The sequence below is a fragment of the Antechinus flavipes genome, chromosome 1 (assembly GCF_016432865.1).
Source record: "Antechinus flavipes isolate AdamAnt ecotype Samford, QLD, Australia chromosome 1, AdamAnt_v2, whole genome shotgun sequence".
NCBI classification, from domain to species: Eukaryota; Metazoa; Chordata; class Mammalia; order Dasyuromorphia; family Dasyuridae; genus Antechinus; species Antechinus flavipes.
The window spans coordinates 647,187,129-647,214,016 of NC_067398.1; the positions used below are offsets into that span (position 1 = coordinate 647,187,129).

General features: G+C 35.1%; 2 protein-coding genes across 3 annotated transcripts in view; both read right to left on the reverse strand.

Moving 5' to 3' along the window:
* The window catches only part of LOC127544563 (uncharacterized), a 236,115-nt gene that overhangs the window by 68,305 nt on the left and 140,922 nt on the right, over positions 1–26,888 (reverse strand). The window lies entirely within an intron of this gene.
* LOC127544559 (leucine-rich repeat-containing protein 14-like) lies at positions 564–25,384 on the reverse strand. 2 transcript variants are annotated; one of them, XM_051971234.1, is made up of 4 exons: positions 25,302–25,384; positions 19,451–19,855; positions 15,434–16,036; positions 564–1,543 (listed from the first exon to the last, which is right to left on the reverse strand). In XM_051971234.1, exons 2-4 carry the CDS (start codon positions 19,807–19,809, stop codon positions 979–981), a joined length of 1,527 nt encoding a protein of 508 aa, XP_051827194.1. In that variant the 5' UTR covers positions 19,810–19,855; positions 25,302–25,384; the 3' UTR covers positions 564–978. The 2 variants fall into 2 exon arrangements, with proteins under 2 accessions (XP_051827194.1, XP_051827193.1); XM_051971233.1 differs by lacking the exon at positions 564–1,543 and adding an exon at positions 6,472–7,441.

The following is a 26,888-nucleotide window of genomic DNA, read 5'->3' on the forward strand; positions in this document are numbered from 1 at the left end:
CAGCAAGAGAAAGAAAAGGAAATTGCATTTAAAATAGCTGACGACCATATGAAATACTTGTGAGTCTACTTACCAAGACAAATCCAGGAACTATGTGAATATAATTACAAAATACTTTTCACAAATAGAGAAATATTAATTTTTTATGGATAGTGTAAGGCAAAATAATCAAAAGGTCAGTTTTACCTAAATCAATATTTTTGAGGTAGAACAAATAAATCTGGACTTAGTTGAAATGCTGATACAGTGATATCCTAATTGGGTTTTAAAGAAAAATTCAAAGAATTTTAAAGTTGAATGGGACATTCAATGGCATTCCTATCCACATCTGAATGAGTATCACCTTTTCAAAATTCTTTATTGGTGTCATTCATCCTTTTGTTTTGGAAATTTCCACTAAAAGGCTGTTATTACCTAAGGCTGACCATCTAACTTTGAAAAAGCTTTATTTGACAGTGAGTTTCTTGATATCCAGTATAGAATTTGCTTCTTTGAAGTTCCAATTAAGTGTTCTTAGGTTTGTCTTCTAAGAATGTATGAAATGAAAGAATAAAGAAGCTATCTCTAGAAAAATATTAATAATTGCTTTATTTATATTAGTCCCAAACTAGAAACATCTAACAAAGGATAACAAATGGTATATTTGTGTCATTAAATAATACTTTAAAATACATATTTATTTAAAATGAAGCATAAAACTATAGCAAGATGTAAAGCATTATTACATGAAGAGATTGGGAGAATGTATGTCTAGACATATAATATCTTTAATGAAATAAAAATAACAATCAAATATTTGTTAGTTGTCCCAATCCCAGTTCTCCTTTATAAAATGCTTTAAGTTTAAGTTATAAAATGCAGAGTTGAGTATCTTATAGTTAAAATTGTGATAAAAAGATTTTCTTAAGAAAGAGAAAATGAACTGTTACTATTACCCTGATGGACTATGAGAGTCTCTCAACCTCTGGTATCAAGCAACTATTGAAAGTCAAAATAGTCTATCACAGGGAAGTTACAATTTAAAGTGTAGTCAATGGGAGATTCTTGTTCTGCTCTTGGCAACTCTTCCATTTCCTGCAGGACAGCATTAAACTTACTGGCATTGATGTAAGATTCCAATGACCTAGGAAAAGGATTAAACTCCGGAAGGTTTGAGCAACAGTCTATGAAAAGAGGAATTGCTACAGCCTTCAGGTAGGGCAATTTGTGCTGGTACTGCCTCAGAAAAGTCAATACACTTGTGCTAGTCAGGTGATTACCATATAGACCAAGATAGGAGAGCCTGCTACAGCGGGACAGAGAGGGCAAGGCTGCATAAAACTTACTGTCAGTGATCCCACACATAGCCATATTCAGCCACACGAGTGAGTGTGAGGCTGCCTTCAGAAGTTCCAGCAAAGGTTCTATTTGGTCTATTGTGTTGCTGCTAAGATTCAACTTTATGAGATGAGTGCTATGTTGACTTCGGGCTAGGTAGGTTAAGTCTTTATTTGTCAGAGAGCAGTAAGAAAGTTCAAGGCTCTTTAGGGAACATTGTAGACCTCTGGAAATAAAAAAAAACAGACATGTTATTTTTCCATTAAATTCAGAGCTTCCCCTATCTCCACTCTCATTCCCCTTCCTATGGAATGCTTCAGTGTCTAGCCTCCCACCTTTGCTGCACATATTTGCTCTGTAGATAGGAGACTTAGATTTTGACCAAAGTAAGGGCACAGAGGAAAAACAAAATATATCAATGAGGATACTAGCTAATAATGGGGATGAGGCCCCAAAAAATCTATTCAATGACCACAAAAAATAAATCCAAGATGACCTGGATATAGCAAAATGATAAAGAACCTAGAAAAAATTGTGAAGAAATGAGAAACACTGAATGTGGAAGTCTAGGAAGACCTAAAAGAAAGTAGCTTGAAGACATGGGAAGTGTCAGCTTTTGGGTTAAGAATTCACTCTGACAAAAACTGTTGGGAAAATTGGAAATTAGTATGGCAGAAACTAGGCATTGACTCACACTTAACACTGTACACCAAGATAAGGTCAAATTGGGTTTATGATCTAGGCATAAAGAATGAAATTATACATAAATTAGAAGAACATAGGATAGTTTACCTCTCAGACCTGTGAAAAAGGAAGGAATTTATGACCAACGAAGAACTAGAGATCATTATTGATCACAAAATAGAAAATTTTGATTATATCAAATTAAAAAGTTTTTGTACAAACAAAACTAATGCAGACAAGATTAGAAGGGAAGCAATAAACTGGGAAAATATTTTTACAGTCAAAGGTCCTGATAAAGGCCTCATTTCCAAAATAGAGAATTGATTCTATAAGAAATCAAACCATTCTCCAATTGATAAATGGTCAAAGGATGTGAACAGAATTGCCTTTTCAGTGCTCAGTGTTAATTTAGCTGAGCCTTACAAAAGATATGAATGGATAGTTTTGCCATAGGAAATGAAAAATAGCCCTACCATGTGTCAAATGTATGTTGCTGCTGCTCTTACTCCAGTAAAAAAGCATTTCCATAAGTAATGTTATTACATTACATAAATGATATATTGGGATGTGCACCTGAGGAACAAATGTTAGAAGCATGTCTACAAAAGACCATAGAAGCACTAAGGAACTACAAATTGCACATAGCTCCAGAAAAAATTCAAAGACATGCTCCTTTTCAATATTTGGGATATGACGTATACCCTAAGGTGCTTACAGTACAAAAGCTTTCATTAAGAACAGAGAAGTGGAACACCTTAAATGACTTTCAGAAATTGATAGAGGAGATATCCAATGGATGCGACCAGTATTAGGCTTGACTACCTATCAATTACAACCATTATATGACATTTTAAGTGGAGACAATGCTTTAAATTCACCACGCCAGCTTACAAAAGAAGCTCAAGAGGCTTTGAGAGAAGCTGAACTGGCTTTATCCAATATGGTTGAAAGAGCCACTCAAAAACCCTTGGAAATATCAGTTTTTGCCACACAAGAGGCACTCACAGCAGTCCTTCATCAAGGAGACAGTGTGATAGAGTGGGTGAACCTCCCGGCACAACCAGAACAAAGCCTTACTCCTTACCCAGTGCTTGTGGCTAGAATTTTATTAAAGGCCATTAAGTGAGTAGTACAATTATCTGGGATGAGACCTGACATGATATATATCTTTTATACTAATAATTAATTAACTAATTAATTATTAATGTGTGCTGTGAAACCATCCCAGAGTGGCAGATTTTATTAGCCATGGCTCCAAATTTTACACATGGGTCTCCATTAAAGATAACCTGGCTATTACATAATTGGCAATGGATTTTTGAAGAAAAGGTTTCTAAGAGTCCTCTTAAAGGATCAACTATGGGGCAGCTAGTTGGCACAGTGGATAGAGCATCAGCCCTGAAGTCAAGAGGACCCGAGTTTAAATCTGGCCTCAGACACTTAATACTTCCTGGCTATGTGACCCTGGGCAAGTCACTTAACCCCAATTGCTTCAGAAAAAAAAAGAAGAAGAAAAAAGAACTATCTTTAATTCCTTATACAAGCTTTTGCAATTATGGGTGTGCCAAAAGCAAGATAACTTGCAGATAATGGAACAGATACACCACTGGCATACCTTTTAATCCTCAAGGACAGGCAATAATAGAGAGGAGAAACAGAGACATCAAGATGCTCCTCCAAAAACAAAAGAAAGGGGGGGAGTCACAGATAACCCTAGACAACTTTTAAATTTAGCTTTTTATACCATTAATTTTTTGATTTTTGACAAAGATGCACTGGCTCCGGCAGACAGGTTTTGTGACCCACCGGAAGGGCAGTGTCCAGTGCGAGCAGCTCCACTATTTTTAAATAATCACCAGGTGATGTGGAGAGACCCAGAAAGTGGTGAATAGAAGGGACCAGATAGGCTAACTGCTTGGGGGAGAGGGTTTGCTTGTATCTCTACAGGTGGACAAGGAATCAGATGGGTGCCTATGAGCGGTATTCGCCTTGTCCATCGCAGAGAGACGGAGCAGACCCTTGAAATGAAGGAGAAGACCCAAGAAATATTGGGTGATTCCATTGCTGATTGTGCTCACTATTGAAAGAGCGTGGCAGTTATGGCAATTGACTCATGGACATCAAAATTAATTAGACTGATGCAGGACTTGAAAACCCTCAGGAATCATTGGATTCCCTGACACATGATGAGGCTGTTGCAGGACTTCAAAAATTTGCAGGATTATTGGATTCCCTGACACATGAATCAATGGACAATAGATTGGTTTTGGACTATCTCTTCGCTGCTGAAGAAGGTGTATGTGTGATTGTTGTTTACATACCCTCCTTCTAGGACTTCTGGAAATCTTTTACAACACCATATTGATTCATATTGTTTGTTATATCACCACTTGCATGTACAATTCTTGCACCACATTGGGCCTGCACTGGCTGTGGGGAGAGTCATCACTACTAGCCTGTGCGTTATTGCTATGTGCTTGTGTAATACCTCCCATGCTGATGGGTTTGTGCATACTCGTTTCTAGTGAGACCCTTCAGCCCAGAAACCCACTAACAATATCTGGTTTGCTTCCTCACTTCCTTTTGGTGTTTTTCATCTCTCTTCCTGAATAGTCAAGGGGGGATGTGATCATCTCCTTTTCAGTGCTTTCACCTCCCTTCCTGAGAAGTGGGGAGGGTTTAGATCACCTCCTTTTTGGTGTTTTCACCTCCTTTCCTGAGAAGTCAGGAATGGTGTGACCCCTGTATTCTAAAATAAAAGAAAGCAGGAGATGTAGAGGGCTGAAATTAAAAAAAAAAAAATGTGCTTGAATCAGACAAGAGAGCACTTAAGGCTAATTACCTATTTGATATGAGATAATATCTATTAGTATATATTTGGATAATGGCTCTTCTCACCATTGGTGTTTGCTGAATGTTTGGTGTTAAGATGATTGTAGGCAAGGATTGGGAGGGGGGGGAGGAGAGAGGTTGGTGACTCCGGACTCCAGAATCCAGGATTCTGCTTGCCCACCTCCTTCACTTCTCCCCCTAAATTCTAAGGAGTTTAATTTATCCTGACTCTGGCCAACCCCGAGGCCTTCAGGGAGCGAGCCTGTCCTCTACATCTTATGATTAGAATATCTCAATAAAAACAGGCTCTGTACTGGATATGAGCATTCTAGATCATGAAGGTATAAATCCATGTGAAAATCCACAGGGTGATGGTAGAAGAAAAGCAACATAGTAGAGACCACTTTGGTGAGAATCCAAGGAAGTGAAAAACAGAAGCATGATTATGGTGAAAATATTTTACAGACCACCAATGCTGATGAAGAATTTATATCTTCCATGCTACCAGAGGCGGCATGTGGCAGTTTTAAAAGAAATTGGATAAACTCTTCTTGGTCTTTTTCTGGATCACATTTTCATCAGTGTCTTGAATGAAAATATAGATAGCATGTTTATTGAACTATCAAAGCTGTGAAGTTGGAAGGGATAGAACTAGGAGCAAAAGATGCAAAGTGCTGTGAAACAGAATTCAGCTTAGTGATGCACAAAAGTGAAATGAAGTATCTGAGAAATTAATCAATTCTCCATCACAGGAGATCTTCAAGTTAATTCTGAATTACCTCTGGCTGAAGATGTTATAAAGTGGTGCCTATCAAAATTTGGTTAAATAATTTGAGCTTTGATTCAAATCATTACAATTGCTTTTGAGAATGTGTATTAGGTATTCAAAGCCCTTCATAACCTAATTCCCTCCTACCTTTGCAGGCAATAGTGTGGTATATTTAGAGAAGTCTAGAGAATCAACTAAAGCACTACTTGAAACAATTAACTTGAAGAAAGTTGCAATATATAAAAGAAACCCACATAAATCATCAACAGTTCTAAGTTACCAATAAAATTTAACAGCAAGAGAAAGAAAAGGAAATTGCATTTAAAATAGCTGACGACCATATGAAATACTTGTGAGTCTACTTACCAAGACAAATCCAGGAACTATGTGAATATAATTACAAAATACTTTTCACAAATAGAGAAATATTAATTTTTTATGGATAGTGTAAGGCAAAATAATCAAAAGGTCAGTTTTACCTAAATCAATATTTTTGAGGTAGAACAAATAAATCTGGACTTAGTTGAAATGCTGATACAGTGATATCCTAATTGGGTTTTAAAAGAAAAATTCAAAGAATTTTAAAGTTGAATGGGACATTCAATGGCATTCCTATCCACATCTGAATGAGTATCACCTTTTCAAAATTCTTTATTTGTGTCATTCATCCTTTTGTTTTGGAAATTTCCACTAAAAGGCCTTTATTACCTAAGGCTGACCATCTGACTTTGAAAAAGCTTTATTTGACAGTGAGTTTCTTGATATCCAGTATAGAATTTGCTTCTTTGAAGTCCCAATTAAGTGTTCTTAAGTTTGTCTTCTAAGAATGTATATGAAATGAAAGAATAAAGAAGCTATCTCTAGAAAAATATTAATAATTGCTTTATTTATATTAGTCCCAAACTAGAAACATCTAACAAAGGATAACAAATGGTATATTCGTGTCATTAAATAATACTTTAAAATACATATTTATTTAAAATGAAGCATAAAACTATAGCAAGATGTAAAGCATTATTACATGAAGAGATTGGGAGAATGTATGTCTAGACATATAGTGTCTTTAATGAAATAAAAATAACAATCAAATATTTGTTAGTTGTCCCAATCCCAGTTCTCCTTTATAAAATGCTTTAAGTTTAAGTTATAAAATGCAGAGTTGAGTATCTTATAGTTAAAATTGTAATAAAAAGATTTTCTTAAGAAAGAGAAAATGAACTGTTACTATTACCCTGATGGACTATGAGAGTCTCTCAACCTCTGGTATCAAGCAACTATTGAAAGTCAAAATAGTCTATCACAGGGAAGTTACAATTTAAAGTGTAGTCAATGGGAGATTCTTGTTCTGCTCTTGGCAACTCTTCCATTTCCTGCAGGACAGCGTTAAACTTACTGGCATTGATGTAAGATTCCAATGACCTAGGAAAAGGATTAAACTCCGGAAGGTTTGAGCAACAGTCTATGAAAATAGGAATTGCTACAGCCTTCAGGTAGGGCAATTTGTGCTGGTACTGCCTCAGAAAAGTCAATACACTTGTGCTAGTCATGTGATTACCATATAGACCAAGATAGGAGAGCCTGCTACAGCGGGACAGAGAGGGCAAGGCTGCATAAAACTTACTGTCAGTGATCCCACACATAGCCATATTCAGCCACACGAGTGAGTGTGAGGCTGCCTTCAGAAGTTCCAGCAAAGGTTCTATTTGGTCTATTGTGTTGCCGCTAAGATTCAACTTTATGAGATGAATGCTATGTTGACTTCGGGCTAGGTAGGTTAAGTCTTTGTTTGTCAGAGAGCAGTAAGAAAGTTCAAGGCTCTTTAGGGAACATTGTAGACCTCTGGAAATAAAATAAAAACAGACATGTTATTTTTCCATTAAACTCAGAGCTTCCCCTATCTCCACTCTCATCCCCTTCCTGTGGAATGTTTCAGTGTCTAGCCTCCCACCTTTGCTGCACATATTTGCTCTGTAGATAGGAGACTTAGATTTTGACCAAAGTAAGGGCACAGAGGAAAACCAAAACATACCAATGAGGATACTAGCTAATAATGGGGATGAGGCCAAAAAAAAAAAATCTATTCAATGACCACAAAAAATAAATCCAAGAAGACCTGGATATAGCAAAATGATAAAAGACCTAGAAAAAGTTGTGAAGAAATGAGAAACACCGAATTTGGAAATCTAGGAAGACCTAAAAGAAAGTAGCTTGAAGACATGGGAAGTGTCAGCTTTTGGGTTAAGAATTCACTCTGACAAAAACTGCTGGGAAAATTGGAAATTAGTGTGGCAGAAACTAGGCATTGACTCACACTTAAAACTGTACACCAAAATAAGGTCAAATTGGGTTTATGATCTAGGCATAAAGAATGAGATTATACATAAATTAGAAGAACATAGGATAGTTTACCTCTCAGACCTGTGAAAAAGGAAGGAATTTATGACCAACGAAGAACTAGAGATCATTATTGATCACAAAATAGAAAATTTTGATTATATCAAATTAAAAAGTTTTTGTACAAACAAAACTAATGCAGACAAGATTAGAAGGGAAGCAATAAACTGGGAAAATATTTTTACAGTCAAAGGTCCTGATAAAGGCCTCATTTCCAAAATAGAGAATTGATTCTATAAGAAATCAAACCATTCTCCAATTGATAAATGGTCAAAGGATGTGAACAGAATTCTCAGATGAAGAAATTGAAATGAAGAAAATTGAAAATCATATGAAAAGATGCTCCAAGTCATTATTAATTAGAGAAATGCAAATTAAGACAACTCTGAGATACCACTACACACTTGTCAGATTGGCTAGAATGACAGGGAAAGATAATGCAGAATGTTGGAGGGGATATGGGCAAACAGGGACACTAATACATTGTTGGTGGAATTGTGAACACATCCAGCCATTCTGGAGAGCAATTTGGAACTATGCTCAAAAAGTTACCAAACTGTGCATACCCTTTGACCCAGCAGTGTTTCTACTGGGCTTATACCCCAAAGAGATACTAAAGAAAGGAAAGGGACCTGTATGTGCCAAAATGTTTGTAGCAGCCCTGTTTGTAGTGGCCAGAAATTGGAAACTGAAGGGATGCCCATCAATTGGAGAATGTCTGAATACATTGTGGTATATGAATATTATAGAATATTACTGTTCTGTAAGAAATGACCAGCAGGATGAATACAGAGAGGCTTGGAGAGACTTACATGAACTGATGCTAAGTGAAATGAGCAGGACCAGGAGATCATTATATATTTCAACAACAACATTATATCAACTCCAATAGAGCAGTAATGAATTGAATCAGCTACACCCAGGGAAAGAACTCTGGGAAATGAATATGAACCTCTATATAGAATTCCCAATCCCTCTATTTTTGTCTGCCTGCATTTTTGATTTCCTTTACAGGCTAATTGTACACTATTTCAAAGTTCGATTCTTTTTATGCTACAAAATAACTGTATTGACATGTATACATATATTATATTTAACATATACTTTAACATATTTAACATATATTAGTCTACCTGCCATCTGGAGGAGGGGGTGGAGAGATGTAGGGGAAAAATTGGAACAAAAGGTTTCGCAATTGTCAATGTTGAAAAATTACTTATGCATATATCTTGTAAATATATATAAAGACATGGGAAGTGTGATTCTAGAAATACCAGAATGAGAATTAAACTCTAAGTCAATTTTGGATTTTCATCTCACCTGGAAATACTCCGAATGGTATTTTATGGATTGGTGAGATCTTTGTGGATTTCTGGGAAGACTGATTTATACAATATTTTTAGCTATATTTATGATAACATCATAGCTGATACTTATTAAAGCATCACAGTAATGGCTGCAGGCACTAAGGGAAGACTGCCATAAAAGTTTACCCAAGTCATGTGCTCAGAAACCTAGCAATGCAGATCAGAAATGTTCCAGGAATACACGAAGCTCATATTGATGAGTCTAAAGTGCCAAGATATGAAGCTAAATGATCAGTTGTGCCTCAGAAATCATACCAGGGCACTCCAGGGCTTCTTAAAGTATTATAACATGGTAATCTGAAATGCCTTTCAGGCCACTGAAGAAGCTAGGATTTGGGAATCATAGAATACAGTGATAGTGAGAGGTAGGAGGGAAGGCTGAAACTCAATATTGAGTACAGATTTATGAAGGGAAGTGGGAGCAATCCATGTAATCAAAAGTAGAATGAGCTTGGATTAAGATGGCTGAATAAATAGGAGCAAAATAGTCCAACTCCTTCACATGTATCACAGAAGAAGTAGAATAAAACCCATTAATGCATAAAGATTGAGAACTATAGTAAATATTATTGTCCACCCTAGATCAGAAGGGATGTTAGAAGTTAACTAGGGAGAGGATCCAACAAAGCGCGGATAGACCTTGGTAGACTGTCAGCTGTACGATCCTTGAAATGCTCCAGCTAGGAACCTCCAACATAGTTTGGTAGAAGGAGTGTTCTGTATGTCTCCCCTAAAATATTCTAATGTGTCTAAAGGTATATTATATTCTATTTAACTTTTGTCTTTGTATCCCCATTTACTTTGCAAAATACCAAACAAGGTAGATACAAACTTAATTATTGCTTCATAGTATATGGAAAAATATTGGTTAAATAAAGATCTGCTATATGGTCTCACAGATTTCTTGAGGCAGTTGAACTCTGATTCAGAGGTCCTGTGTAATTCCATTCCAATCTCTCAAAACAAAGATTAGGCTGCAGTGGGTAAAACTCTCAAGGAGAGGGCAGCCACCAATCTCTATGTTCTGAAGATTATAAACATTTGGAACCAGCTGTGCTTTTCCTGATGACCTCAAAGAATTAATTGGTTTGTATCTGGATAGAGTTTAAAGCAGTTTGTGCACATGAGATAACAAGAGTTAGCAACAAGATCATAGACAATAAACATACACATATACCAAATAGGGGCCCACTGTTTCATCTACGTATGTTAGAATAGTTGGAGTTTGGCCCTGACAAAAATTCCCATTCATAAGGTAAAGCTTGAAAGATATACAAATAGAAACAGCCCATGAAGATAAAGAACTTTTATGGAACTAGGGATATTCAGGACAAAAGCCTAGAGGAAGATGAGAATGATTACATTGGCATTAAAGGCAAAGGTGTAGCTTATCTGAAGGGCTTAATAGAGTTCATGAAAGAGATGAAAGAATAGCTGACAAAAGTGAACATTACAAATGAAATGAAAGGTATAAAGGGAAAACTTGTTGGAGAATTAAAAATCTTAAAGTAGGTGATCAATATACCCCCAAAATGGACTATCAGAAAATCAGAATGGAATGAAGTAAAATAAATGTTTCTATGACAGAGAGATATTAAAATCAAAAGACCAATCTTCAAAAACAAGAAAATTAAAGAGTAAAGTACCAAAAACAATTGACTTTAGGAAATGTCCAGGGAGATAATCTATGAATTTACACAAAAAGTAGAGAGGAAAATGGCTCTATTCTATATTCCAGAAAATTATAAATGAAAATTACCCTGACATATTAGAGTGGGTGAAGCATCAATAGAAAATGTTCATCATTCCTTGAAAGAAATTCTAGTATTAAAATTCCCCAGAATTTCTATCAAAATTCAGAATTCCTTAGTTAAAAAAAAAATACTGTGAATAGCCAGAATGAAAGAGTTCTAGTTCCCCAATGACAGTCAGCATTAAACAAGCTTTTACTTGCCAGTTGAGCTTGGGATATAATATTCCAAAATGCAAAAGACAAAGCTTACAATACAGAATAATTTACTCTGAACAAATTGAATAGAATTCTCTAGGGACACTTCAGATATTTTATGTGTAAGTGAGTTAGATAGTTGATGAAAAGTCCAGAGCTGAATAGAATCTTTGAAAGGCAAAGGATTGAAGTTGCTAGAAACCTAGAAAGGTGAATAATTTAGAGCTGTTATAAGGAATATGATAAAATATTGTTGATATGTAATAGTAGAATTTTTTTAGAGTATGTCTCTAGAACCCTATTACCTTTAAAAGTCATCTAGGAAGTTAAATAAAAGAGAAGTGTGTGTGTGTGTGTGTGTGTGTGTGTAGTAATTTGATGATAAATCAAGAAAAAAGAGGAAAATAGCAATAGACTAGGAAAACCATAGTATTTTTTACCTGCTACTTTCCTATGTTTTCCTAGTCTATTGCTATTTTTCCTCTTTTTTCTTGATTTATCATCAAATTACTACACACACACACACACACACACACACACACACACACACACACACACACACTGTAGTGGGGGAAAAATGCAGATTTCTACATCTTTTTTAAAGTTCAAATGAAACTTAAATCCCCCATTTTCTTCTTTAACTTTATGCATCTTTGTGTTTCAACTTTTTTTGTATAAACATAGTTGAATTCTTTTATCTTATTCTATTATGTGAGAGTTCACCACATTTACATTTATAGCTAGGATTGTTACTTGTTTTCTTATCTTTTTTGTTCTCTTCCATTTGTATTTATATGCCAAATTTATATTGTAGTAAAGACAATTAATTGACAGCTAATGTTTCTTGAATCCCAAATTGTCAGCTTTTCAATACGTTTCTTGCCATCAAAAGTTAAGAAATGAGAAGTCTATTCCCACACAAATTAATAGCAGATATATTTTCTGAGCACAGATTACAATTCAAGTAGTAATTTTTTAAACCTCATGATGTGGACAAAAGATTTCCATATTTCAAAATTCATTTAACTGTTCAACTGAGAATCTTCCTCTTATTCTTTAATTGGAAGAGAGTAATCTATAATGTAATGATATATGAATAAGCAAATATCAAGAATAGAATCTAGTAAAATTCTATAAATAGGTTAAGTGATAAATATGCTCAACTGAAGTAAAATGCTTGTGTATGGATATCAGTATTAGGAAGTACCTGTGTGAAAAGAATTTCAAAGATGAAAAATCTCATTACATGAGAATATTAACAGAATATTTGCTATCACTTGATGACTAAAAGTAAAACTAATTTTGAACTTTAATGAATTACTTAACACTAACTTGGAATTCTTTTGAGAGAATAATATTTCCATTAATTGGAATTCAATTCTTCTCATTAGTAGACTTGTATTATTAAAAGTTTGTATTTATTTAGTATTATATTTTGAATTTCTTTAATACCAAATTTGTTCTCTTCTTAACTAAAATGCTTACAGAATGTGCTCAGTTTTGCCTTTTGTCCTGCAAAGACTAAACTATGTTCTCTCCGGATGTTTTCAGAAAAAAAAAGTTTGCTGATCCCTCCTCTAGACTTACCTGGAAATCTCAAAGATGTTCTCTGTAGTCTATAGGGCTTCTATAGTTACAGGCTTCTAAAAAGGCTTGGGCTGACACGAGTACTATTTGTCCTGGCTTAAGTAAGTACTTTGTAGCTATGGCAAGGAATACTAAGTTAATTCACTTTGGACAGTGTGAAACTGGCCTGGTCTTGGGTGCTGGTGGGCTCAGTTAGGGAATGCTAAACCTACCTGTACCCCCCAGGAGTTTCTTGTACTTTACTTTCTGTATTCTGCTTTGGGCTTTTCTTTCTTAGAGTCTCTGCAGGACTCTGGATATCTCTTCATGTATTCTTGACTTTAGTGGAAGAGTGTAGAGGTGATTTTTTTTCTTTGTTAAATGATGCATTAAAAAAAATTTTTTTTTGGAGAAGCCTGGGGAGTTTTTTTGTTTTTGTTTTTTTTAAATTAACAATCCGGGACTCATCTTTTCTATATGAATATTTAGTTCTAGTTCACATTTTTCCTGCTCTATAGCCAATAAGAAGATTTTTCATCATCAGAACTAAATTCTGATTCAGTCATGGATGGAAAATGGCTTTCCAAAGAACCTCTTGGTCACTTGAACTTAAGTCAAGTAGATAATATCACAGTATTCAAAGGTCTTGTCTTTAGTCCAGCCTAATTATGCTGACTACAGATCCTGAGCTTCATTGATGAAATTAGAAGGAAAGCAATTAATTGGGAGAAAAGCTTTGTAGCAGATTTTTCTGAGAAAAGTTTGGTAGGTAAGTAGAAGACAGATGGAAATAAATAAGAGATAAGAGCTAGTCTCAAAAAGAAGAAGATCCAAGGATATCTACATGCATTTTGCAAAGAAAGAAACTGAAGTTACCAATAACCATAGATAAAGTCTAAAAATACTATTGGAGAAACAATTTTAAACCACTTTCATGTTCTATCTTACATCTGTCAAACTAGCAAAGATGGCAAAACAAATACATGAAGATTGTTGGAGGAAATATGGAAAGAGAAACATACCAATGTATTCTCAGTGGAGCTATGAATTGTTAAGCCATTTCAGGAATTCAGTGTGGAACTATATGCTAAAAGTCACTAAACTGTAGCTACTCTTTGACTCAGTGAGAATACTGCTTATTTTCTGCTCCAAAGAGATTCAAGGCAAAAGAAGAAAATTCACTTGTAACAAATAATAATATTTATAGTGGAATTTTTGTTGTACCAAAGAACAGGAAACTAAGGAGGTATCTATCTGTTGGAGAACAATTGAACAAATTATGTGATATAGAACAATGAAAGATTCAGAGAAACATAGGAAATCCATATGAATGGATATAAAATAAAGAAAAAATAGAAGAGGAACAACTAATACAAAAATTAAAACACCATAGAGGAAGATTATGCAAGACTTAAACTCTGATTAACATGTTGTTTAGCTAATACTCAGAAAGACAGACACAAAAGCATGATATCCATACCCTAACAGAGAGGTGATTGACTTGAGACACAAAGTAGAGACACATTCTTTTTGGACACAGTAATAAGGATTTGTTTTGCTCAATTGTTTTCATTTTCTATAAGGGAAGGTTTTTTTTTTAACTGAGAGGTGAATTTTGGAGGAGTTATTATAATTAATTGGCCATGCAAATGAGTGGGGAAAAAAGCCCTGAATTAGGTAAGTCAAGCATATTTCTCCTGCTTATGAATTTCTTTTCTTCTGCCAGAGGGCTGTAATATGCAGAGAGGGCAGAATTGCAGCTTTCAATTAGGTTTTAAAGTTTTTTTGCTTAATAACATTACAATAAATAAGAACAGCAAGTAGCAATTTTATCCATTCTTGGTTACTATCTAGTAAAGGCTAGAGGGTCAAATATCACCTTTTCCTGAAAGTTTTTCCTCCTTTCCCCTATCTATGAGCACCATCCCCTCAAAAAGATGCCAATGACTATATTTACTCTATATGTTCCATTTTATATATTAGGATTGTAAGTCCTTGACAGGGAGAATGGTTTCTTCCCCTTTCCTCAGTTCCTGACAAATAGTAAAAAAAAAAAAAAAAAAAAGCTTAAGGAGTACTTATTTATAGATGTTAAGAGGTCATTGTAAAGGAAATAACTATTTCAGGTATGTGGACCCAGAGTTCTTTTGTCCCTAGTAGTCTTATAGCCATTTCATAACTGACTTTGAGGAAATACCTTCTTTCTCACATAGAATCATAGGATCAAAGAGAGATAGTAATGTCAAAGATCATTGAATCCAATATTCTCATTTTCTACATAGGAAAACTGAGGTCCAAAAATGTTGAGTAATTTGTTGTTGACCCCACAGGAAATATCAGTTTCAAACTGAAACTGAGTTTCTGTGACTCTAGTCCTGACATTCTTTCCACAGCCTCCTGAGTGCCTAAGGGAATGTGTCTCTGAATTCAGAAATTCAATCGGCTGTGCTTGGTCTAAGGGACCGATACCACTGAGAGGAACTTTCTTATTCCCTGGAAGGGAATTTAAGACAGAATGTTTTGGCATAGGGAAAGTGTAGTCTCCCAGACTCTTACCCAAGCAGGTATTCCAGGTGGTCTGAAAGACAAATATTGTGGAAAGTGATTTCCGTGAGGTGTTTCAGCTTGTTTGACTCTGTAACAAAAATGTCAAGTTGGGCTTTAAGGCTGTGCTCCATAAACTCATTAAATTCAGGAAATTTTAAGCTTTTCATATTTTGGAAGATAGTGATCTGTGACATAAACCACCCAATATCCATCAGCCTCATCTGGCCGTTACTTAGGTCAATCCTTCGGAGTACCAGAGGGTCCAATGGAACTAGGAATTTTGCAGCATCACGAACAGTATGCCTTTCAACATAGAAATCTCGGCAGGTCAAATGGAGAAGACTGTTGATGTTGTCCTGGAGAACTGCCATTAGAAACTCCTCAGAGATGAAGCTCACTTCGAGGTCCACTAGGAAATCCACTCGTAATTCCACTGGAAAGGTGGATGTTTGTGGCGCCTGGCTCCTTTCCTGATTTTCTGAGTCATGTAACTTCTGCTGTAAGGCACAGATTTTGGCTCGGCTTATGGAACTGGCCCATAGTCTCATGAGTTTGCGGTTCCAGAGAAAATTTTTACTCAACAATCCTGTCATATCCAACTGCTGTAGCTTCCTGAATCAGAACAAAAACAAACAAAAAAAACAGGTTAAAATTTGGCCTCCAAATCTCTGTCTGGTGTTATTTACCCTTATGCTAAGAGGGCAAGCTAAGTCAAAAAATATATATGCTCTCCTCTTTGTATTCCCTTCACTTATCAAGAGGTCAGTAAGTTGAAATCCTGCTTCTGACCCATATTGACTTTTATCTGGGAAAATCACTTTGTTTCTCACTGCTATAGTTTTAATACTCTAGTATTGCTCTAGGCAACTCTCTAAAACTGTTGGTGGCAGAATAGATGCCAAGCAAAACTGACTGATTCCATTTATTTATCTAAGAATTCTCTATGTCAATATCTTAGATCCAACTCTTATCTCCATTGAGATTGCTAAAAGATAAGGTGACTCATACGTGCCTTCTCCCTAAGCTTTCCAATTTTATCACAGCCTAAAGTCAGTCAGTCTCTGTCTTTTTCTCTGTCCTACAGTAATAAAAGATTATAGTTCTCTTGTCTTTGACAAGGGTAAAGACTTAAGCTTTTGGGATAAGAATTTACTACTTGACTAAAATTGTTGGGAATATTGAAAAGTATTGTGGTAATTTTTTTTTTAACCATTTACCAAGATAAGATCAAAAGATATACATGGCCTAGATATAAAGGGAGAAAACATAAGAAGATTAGAAGAACATGAAACATATTACCTATCAGACTTATGGATAGATGAATTTATGGTCAAACAAAAGATAGGGAACATTAGGAGATGTAAAATAGATAATTTTGATTACATTAAATTAAAAAGGTTATATAAAACCAAGATTATAAGGAAAACAGAAAATTGGGGGAAAATCTTTATAGATAGGTCATTGGATAAAGGTCTCATTTCTCAAAAAAAAAATTTTGTCAAATTGATATGAATATGAGTCTTTACCCAAATGATAAATAATGAAATGGGCAATTTTGCCATAAAGAAATCAAAACTACATAGAGTCATAAAAAGCTCTAATTATTGATTAAAGAAATGAGAATTAAAACAACATTGGGATATCTCACACCTATCAAATTGGCTAAAATGATAGAAGAAAATGACAAATGGAGGGGATATAGAAAAATTGGGATGCTAATATACTGTTGGCATAACTTTTCTTTAGACCCAGAAATACCACTATTAAGTCTGTTTCCAAAGGTGATCAGGTAAAAAGGAAAAGAGCCTATATGTTCTAAGATATTTATGGTAGCTCTATTTGTGGTGATATAGACCTAGCAATTGGGGGAATATCCATCAACTGGGGAATGACTAAACAAGTTGTGGTGTATGTTTGTGATGGAATTGTGATAGAAATCTGTGTTGTAAGAAATGATGATCTGGTTGAGTTTTAGAAAAAAAAAAAAAAAAGACATGCATGAAATAATGAAGAGTGAGCAGAACCAAGAGAACATTGTATAGAGTAATAGCAATATTGTCTGAAGAATAATTGAATGATTAATTTATTCTTAATATTATAAATATGTCAATTACAAAAAGACCTATGAAGAAAGAGGCTTTACACCTCCAAAGAAAGAATTGATAAATAGAAGTATGAATAGCATGGTTTTACAAATATAATATATATTATGTACCATATATACATACACATATAACTGTCAGTTATTGATTTTCCCTAGTGAAGAGTAGGAAAGGAGGGAGGGAGATAGTTTGAAACTTAAAATGTAACAAAAACATTAAGAAAATTGAAGAAAATACTGAAAGCACTCAGAAATAACTCATTCAAATATCATGGAGCCACACAAGATTTAGCAGCTACCATAACAGAGTGGAAAGCTTGGAAGATAATGTTCTAGAAGACAAAGGAGCTAGGATTACAATTTAGAAAAACCTATCCAGCAAACTTTCTCTACATGGGAAAAATGAATATTTAATGAAATAGAGGACTTCTAGGAATTCCTGATAAAAAGATCAGACCTGAAAAGAAAATTGAACATTCAAACACAAAACTTGAGCAAATAAAAAGATAAATATGAGTGAGAAATCATGAGGAATAATAAAGTCAAACTGTTTACAGTTCCAAATGGGAAGAACTTTACCATCACTGGGGCAATCAGAAGGAATCTATTTACACAGAGGACATGTATATAAATCTGTTATGGTCTGGGATTTCAAAAGAAAAATAGAGGAGTACGAAAAAAGGATGTACATGGAAGAAAATGATCTCATAAAAAGGTGCACAAGAATGGAATACTACGGAGCTATAAAAACTGATAAGAGGGATGGTTTCAGACAAACCAGTGAAGACATATAAACTGAGCAGAACCAGGAGAATATTGATCATCATTACAATATTGTGGTCATTGTGTACAACTGTAAAAGACTTGGCCACTTTAATCAATACAGTGATCCAAGACAATTCCAAAGGACTTCTAAAAATGACATTTTACTAAAAGGTAACACAGAGAATGAAGTAACATCAATACATACATATATACACCAAAAGATACAGCATTCAAATTCTTAAAGCCTTTGATTGTGTGTATCACAAGAAAATGTGGTTAGTCCTCAAAGAAATAGGAACAACAGATCATCTTGTCTCCTGAAGAACTTGTGTGTGGGCCAAGAATCAAGAATTAGAAGTAAACATGGAATAACTGATTAGTTTGAGATTGGAAAAGGAATATGATAAGGCTGTATATTGTCACCTAATTTAACTTATATGCAGAGTACACCATGTGAAATGTCAGACTAGCTGGATCAAAAGCTTGAGTTAAAGTTGCCAGGAAAAATATTATGTTTCTTTCTAGTTCTTTTTTGTATTTCTCCCTTGCACATACTCTGTTCGAGTCAACTTGGCCCAGTAACATCTGTTATTTTCTGGACTGAGCCTTTCAAAGCTTGTTTCTGTGCTTGAAATATATTCCCTTCTTCATGTTATTTTATCATTACTCAGTTTTTTTTCCCTAAGTAAAAAAAAAAGACAAAAAACAAAAAGATTTCCACTGCTCAGATATTCTAAGTTTAGCTTTAATTTTTTTCCCCAGCAACTTGCAGTTTTATGATTTCCTTTCTGCTTGTCTTTCTGTTAAATTTGTCCAATTTGGAGAGGGCATTACATTTTCTCACCAATATTCTGTTGCAATTTATGTTTTCTTGCAATTCAGTAAATTTTTTCTTTAATAAATTTAGGTGTTTAAAGGTCTGCTCAAATGACATTCTTACTTGTGCTTTCCCCCCACCCTCTCCAGTTGTTAGTGTTTTCTCTATCTCAAGATTGTTTTGTATCAGGTAATCTTTAGACATGCTGATTTATTTCTCCCTTTGAAGCCCTAACAGTATTCTTGTATACATTATATGCTTAGAAAACACTAACTGGAATGAATCTAGCAAGGTCTCTTTCCCAGAATAGGATAAAACCTTCCCAAATACCACGAGAACAAACCTGGATGGGAGTGTCTTTGAGCCGTCATTTATTCTTTCCTTTATATAGCTTATTACTCCCATGATTATGTCATCAAAAGTATTTTTGCTCGTCTCATTATATGGGAAAGTCCATTGACAGTCTGAACACTTCTTAGAAGTCTTTGGACATCGATGACATTTTTGCAGGAGCATCTGAACTTTGAGTTGTGGGTAAGGCCAATTTTTCACCAGTTCCTGCAGCAACTTACTCTTCTTATACCTGAAAGCCACCTTGAATAGGATGCCATACAGTCCCGGGGGAAGAGATTCCCTAATTTTACACGTGTCTTCCTCATTCTGGACCAGTTGCCAAGCACTCAGGTATCTTAAGGAGTACATGACTAAGAATAGGGAACGTGGGATCCTAATAAAATATGAGCAGTACCTGCCAAGAGAAAAGATCATAGCATTGAGAATCAGTTCTGAGAGATTTACAGTTCTAGCCTACCTCCATACTCCCACTTATCCAGCTCTTTGTAACCACAACATCTATTTTCTTATACAGTCATCAGGATTCAATTTCCCCAATCATTCAACGAAAGGATACCATGTAAAGCCTTACGCTAATGATTCATGTGCTCTGCTCTTCCCTCTTTCTTCTTGCTACTGATGTTGATCTGCAGTTATCCTATTGTAGTCATTTCCCCCATGTACTGTGTACCTCTCGGCTTTTCCAGGAGGTACTACTTTTCAGTCCAGTTCCTCCAAGTTAGCTCATTAACTTCCAAGGCATATCATGATTGACTCTTATTGAACAGATCCCCTCATCAGCATCATTCTTAACTTTTAATATCCTTTGGGATGCTCCAAATCATTATTAATCATAGAAATGCAAATTAAGACAACTCTGAGATACCACTACACACCTGTCAGACTGGCTAGAATGACAGGGAAAGATAATGTGGAATGTTGGAGGGGATGTGGGAAAACTGGGACACTGATACATTGTTGGTGGAATTGTGAACACATCCAGCCATTCTGGAGAGCAATTTGAAACTATGCTCAAAAAGTTATCAAAATGTGCATATCCTTTGATCCAGCAGTGTTTCTACTGGGCTTATACCCCAAAGAGATACTAAAAAAGGGAAAGGGACCTGTATGTGCCAAAATGTTTGTGGCAGCCCTGTTTGTAGTGGCCAGAAACTGGAAACTGAGTGGATGCCCATCAATTGGAGAATGGTTGAGAAAATTGTGGTATATGGATGTTATGGAATATTATTGTTCTGTAAGAAATGACCAGCAGGATGAATACAGAGAGACATGGAAAGACTTTACACGAACTGATGCTGAGTGAAATGAACAGAACCAGGAGATTATTATATACTTCAATAACAATACTGTATGATAATCCATTCTGATGGTCGTGGTAGAGCAGTAATGAATTGAACCAGCTATACCCAGCGAAAGAACTCTAGGAGACGAGTGTGAACCACTACATAGAATTCCCAATCCCTCTATTTTTGTCCACCTGCATTTTTGATTTCCTTCACAGGTTAATTGTACATTATTTCAAAGTCCGATACTTTTTATGCAACAAAATAACTGTATGGACATGTATACTTATATTGTGTCTAACATGTGATTTACCATATTTAACATGTATTAGTCTACCTGCCATGGGGGGGGAGGGGAAGGAGGGGAAAAATTGGAACAGAAAACAGAAGGTTTTGCAATTGTCAATGCTGTAAAATCATCCATGCATATGTCTTGTAAATAAAAAGCTATAATAAAAAAATAAAAATAAAAAAAACCTTTAATATCTTTTGGAATAGTCACAATAAAAGGGTCAAAAAGCGACTGACAAATGATAAGACTGATTAGAGAAGTATGGGAACATATGGTTATGAGCACTGAGCACTTTTTTAATACATCTACTCAGTGCTAAGCTAAACATTGGGGATATAGAGAAAGATACAAGATTGTCATTGCCCTAGAAGATTTTACAATCTAACAAAAACAACATAAACAACTATGCACAAACAAGTTATATACAAAATAAATCAGAAATAATGGGGAAAGTACTAGAATTAAGAAGGATAGATGACTTTATGATAATCAAAACATTTTCCTATCTAAAACCCAAAACAAGCATTATATGCAATGGGAATATACTAGAAAATAAGAGAATGAAGCAAGGCTGATCACTATCCCCATTATTATTGGATATAATTCTAGAAATGTTAGCAAAAGGTATGAGAAATAATTAAAGGAATAAAGACAGGTAAAAATGAAATGCTAAAAATGTGGCAGTTTGTTTAGAAAATTTCAATGAATCAACAAAGCTGCTTATTGAGATAATTAAGAATTCCAAGTTGCAGAGTACAAAATAAATCTTTAAAAATCAACAGCCTTTCTATATAATAGCAATAAAGAAGCAATAATAGAAAAGGAAATTCCATACAAAATAAAAAAGAAATCTTACACTAGATTATTAGAATTTAATCAAGAAATCATTCATTATGATTAAGTGGGATTTATACCAGAGATATAAAAATCTTCATATTAAATGTCTTAAGTTTTTATATCTAAGTTATACAAGTCATATATATAGTCTGTGATAATTATCAATTTCATATTGTTTGATATTATAATTTGATTATAGTTTGAGGTGATAGCTATTGTTTGATATTATATTTATAATGATAGGACTCAATATGTTCTGTCACTTAGTCTAAGTTGTCCTTATTCCCATAGAAGCATGTAGACAAAACAGTTATATTTTTTCACTGTTAAATCTTGGGTTAGGTGCATAAGGATTGCAGGTTTTTGATCAGATGAGCTCTTGACATACTATAGAAACCTTGAATCACTTTCCTTTTGCTGCCTTAATCTTATATTTTCTCTATGTTTGTGGTTCTGACAAAAACTTCCTACCTAAGCTTCATCCGTCCCTTATAGATAACAACTTATATAGATAACAACTCAAGACCTTTTCTACCACATATGGGTCTTTATCATGTCCCATTCTACATCTAGCACTGATTACCTATTCATTGTCTCTCTCTCTCTCTCTCAAACACAGACAATTCTTCTATATCAATTTCTATAGTTATCATACTGCCCAAGAAAAATCAGATCAAAAAGGAAAAAAATGAAAAAAAGAAGCAAGCAAATAGCAAAAAAGGTGAAAATATTATCTTGTGATCCACATTTAGTCCCCATGGTCTTCTTTCTGGATGCATATGGCTCTCTCCAGCACAAGTCTATTGGAATTGACCAGATTGATTACTTATTCTCAACCAAATACATTTTTACTGTATATAATCTTGTCACCTCAACCCCAACTCTGAGCATTTTACCTTTAACACATATCCTTCACCTTCTGATTGACATGAATTTCTTTCATGTGAACATCTTGTCTGCTTGCTGCTTCACATAACAATCAAACTCTTGATTGTATCATTTCCCCAAGTACAAATTTTCTAGAAATCCCAAATCTAGGAATTTATTTTATCTAAGACTTGAAGGTAAAAATAAATATCTATAGATAGGTCCTTATGTCTATAACTTTCTTTCTATATACGTGTCTAATAGTGATTATTCTAGCTCCATTGCCAAGCATTTTAATACCCATAATACAGATCTGAAGTTCTCAAAAAAATAGTTGCAAACTGAAAATCACTGCAAGGTAGGTTGTTGTTTTTTTGTTTTTTTTTGTTTGTTTGTTTTTGTTTTTTTTACTTCATACCTTATAAACTGGCAAAGAGAATAAAATATGGGAATAATCAATGTTAGAGGAATTATGCTAAAATAGGTACACCAATGAATTGTTTCTGATATAGTTGGGATACAGACTAAGTGGATTTTAACAGTACCAGAAAAGTTAGACTAGTCCACTTCCCTCTTTTCTATATTGTTGTGGTATTTTGCTCTCCTTTCCTCAGAACTTCTAGGATATGGAAGAAAAGAAAGGGAAGAAGAGGAGAATTCATTCATTTTTCTGCCCTCCCAACATTTTTCCCTAACCCTCACTTTTCTTCCCCACTTTCTAACAGCAATGATAGTAAAAATCACATAGCAATAAGAACATATCCTTGCCTAGGTGATTTCAAACTACTGGATGACTCATTCTGCTATTGCTTTTTTCTTTGAGTAAACAACCATTGATTTGAACAGATTGACAATTTTAATCTTGGCAACTTCTTCAAGAATCAGAATTCCTGGGATCCCAAATTGATTTAGAATGCCTACTAGAAGATACTTTTTACAACTACAGTATTTCTCTAAGGAGGTGACCTTTAATAGGATCTTGAACCCAAAAAATCCATGGTTGGCTGACCAAAACATCTTGCTCTTGTGAATCATATTGAAGAGTTTAAAAAAGGGGGAACCAGGAGAGGTAATATGAAATAGATTCAGAACAGCATAATCGTAAAAGAATATTATATAAATAGATTTAGATTTTAATTACAACATGGAGCAACCATAACAAGACAGCCACTCATAAATAAGAGATTTTGCTGTTTTATTTTACGTGAATGGGCTCAAGCAAATACAATACAAATTCATAAATAAATGAACAATTTGTTCTTGGGGAAACATAGTTTTTAAAGTCTCAGGGGAGCAGAGGGAGGCTCTATAGAGTGAGGGGGAGGAACTAGGGAGGAGCTCATGAGGGATCAAGGAAGAGGCAGATGGAATCCACCTTGTTGACCAGGCCCAAGCAGACTTCTCTAATTATGCCAGTCAAGACAATCTGGCTTTTTTTATATTCAAAATGATTGATAGAATTCACATCATGACTGCCTTAGCTTTCCCAGTCTTATTACAATAAATTAAGTTCCCATCAATCTTGCCTCAAAATTTATTGTGACTTCTTTAAAGAGGCTAACTAGATGGTCTGGGAGACCCATTCAGTAACGATTCTCATTTTAGCAATTCATGAGAATCAACTGGCTTAGGGTTTACATCAATATGAGCATTGTAGCCTTAGAGGCTGAATGAAATGTCTGCTCAGTCATCTCACAAACTTAGTGATAATATATGCTGCCAATTATTGTTGTATTAATTTTCATTTTTTGGCCCCATATTTACCATTCCTGGTGTCTATTGTATTTTTCATTTTGTGTGTAACCTCTTCTAAATAAATCTTTTGTCAAAGAGAACGACCATTGTGAATTCTTCACAAGACCAAAACCCAACATTTCATGCCTATAGCAATCTCCTAAACCACATATGAATTAAAATAAAGCCTGGAAAAGTCAGAAACAAGTGATTGGTTTTCTCTTAACTCTTCCCCAAGTTATTCCTTGTGCTCCCAAATATCTTGTTTCTAGTTATAGGTATGGTCCCTTTTGATAGTCCCAAACCTAAACCCTCCTGGTGACTAAACAGTTTTCTACCCCCTTCTAATAGAATTTTAAAGAGCTATAGAACTAGAAAACAACCTAGGGACCATCGAGTCCAAATCATGCTTTACCTATGGGGAAATAAGGACCCAAAGAGGAAAAAATATTTGTCCAGAGTCACAATGAGTTGCAGCATAACCACAATAGGATACTTTTTTCTAAATGAAAAAATGACTCCCATCCCTGCCAAAAGTCTATAAAGCACTGCCCTCAAAACAAACGTCCCAAGTAGTAAAAGCATCATCATCACAATTTTAGAGAAGGTAGAAATTGAGGCTCAGTTATCATATGGAGAAACTGGTTGTGAAATAAAGAGGTAACCCTCCTGAGGAAGCCCTAAGAAGGTAAAAGACCCAAGAAGCAATGATGCAGCAAAGCCGTTCCCCTCCTGCCTCTGCTTCCACCTAGCATCTACCTCGCTGCCCTTGAATACCTATGTTCTATGGTCGTTTTATTTTGGGTCCCTTCCAACCATGCACTCACCTCAAATCTTGGGAAATATTTGACAAAGTGTAATGGTCAGATCATACACAGACTGAAGTCTAACCATCCGGACATTACTTTAAGACGCAATGGAGTCTACTTGATCTGTTGCCTTCCCAATTTAGAGCCTCAGTTATTAACCCCATTCTTCTGTTACATTAAGACACCTGTGCTCAACTTCCTTGTTAAGTATAGGTATCAAAGAGATTACAGCTGACTTTGCTTTATCTAACTGATTAGTTGACATCAGTCTTCATTAATTGATTGTTTTCTTCAGCAGTTCAAGTTAGGGACTTGCTGATTTCCTAGGCAGTGCTTAGGATAATTGAGAGATAAACACTCATGGAATGAGTGTTTCATATCTACCCCTAAAAGCCTGGGGTCCCCTGGAGAGATCAGAAGAGCTCATATACAACCAATCAACAAGAAAGCCCTCCTGTGAACTCCTTGAAATCAAGAGCATTGAGCTGAATGAGGGATTATAAGAATTTATTTTCAAGGCCTGTGTAAAAAGAGATCCTAGTTCTCTCTTTGTGTAGGTAAACAGAAAAATAGCATGATTGGACAGAATGTGAAATTATCTGTCAAGCAAAGGGACCCCAGGAGATCCTAGTATTGTCATTATAGACATTATTCTCTTAATTCTGCTTATTTCACTCTATTTTAATTCATATGTCTTGTCATGTTTCCCTGAATTTCGTTTGTCAACAATTACTTACAGTCCATTTGTATCCCATTACAATCATTCATCATGCTTTCTTTGACCATTTCACAAGTGAATGGTCCTAGCCGTGTTTCCAGTTTCTTTTTTTACTACAATGAGAGCTACTATATATATTTTGTTGTTTTGGGATATTCCATTCATTTGTCTCCTTGCCATTCATCAGTGGGATTATTGGGTTAATGGCTATGAATTGTTTAGTAATTTTTCTCACATGATCCAAATTGATTCACTGAAGAGATAGGCCATTCAAAATGTATATTTTTCCAGCAAGCATCTCATTTTTTTTATCATCATCCTCTCCACAAATGATTACAGTCTTTGATGGCTGTAACAAAGAGAGTGAAGACATAAAAGAAATAGATGGAGGAATAGATTGAAGTCCATGATCATAAGACTGTTCAGTCACTGGTGTTGGTGATGGAACAAAAACCAAAATAGGAGACTGGAAATGAAGATTTAAAATTCCAATTACTTGTATAGCCACAAATGGATTAGGAATCATTTGTGGAGAGGATGATGATAAAAAGGAGATGCGTGCTGGAACAGAAGGCAATGGTAAGAGGATATTGATGGTAGAAGATAGAGTCAAGGTCTCATTAAGATTTTATAATGCTCTGCAGAAGACATTCTTGCAAGTTCTAAAATGCATGTTCTCATAGTGATACTTTTTTAGGTGACATACAGCACAACTGTGGTAGTTAGCAAAAGTTATTGAGTAATTGTTGTTAAAGCAGCATATAGGCTTCTATGGTTTCCTTTTACAGCAATCTTAAAAATATTTCCCACAGCTTTCACAACACAGAGTCCCACAGTGATTGCCTTCAGAAAATCCACCACAAATTGCACAAAGTAATTGGAAAATT

Coding starts and splice junctions, on each gene's coding strand:
- LOC127544559 (XM_051971234.1), bottom strand. CDS start 19,809: ATGTACTCCTTAAGATACCTGAGTGCTTGGCAACTGGTCCAGAATGAG. Junction 16,037..19,450: donor TCAAAGACACTCCCATCCAG/GTTTGTTCTCGT, acceptor GTTCTGATTCAG/GAAGCTACAGCAGTTGGATA. Junction 1,544..15,433: donor CACCTGGAATACCTGCTTGG/GTAAGAGTCTGG, acceptor TTTTATTTCCAG/AGGTCTACAATGTTCCCTAA.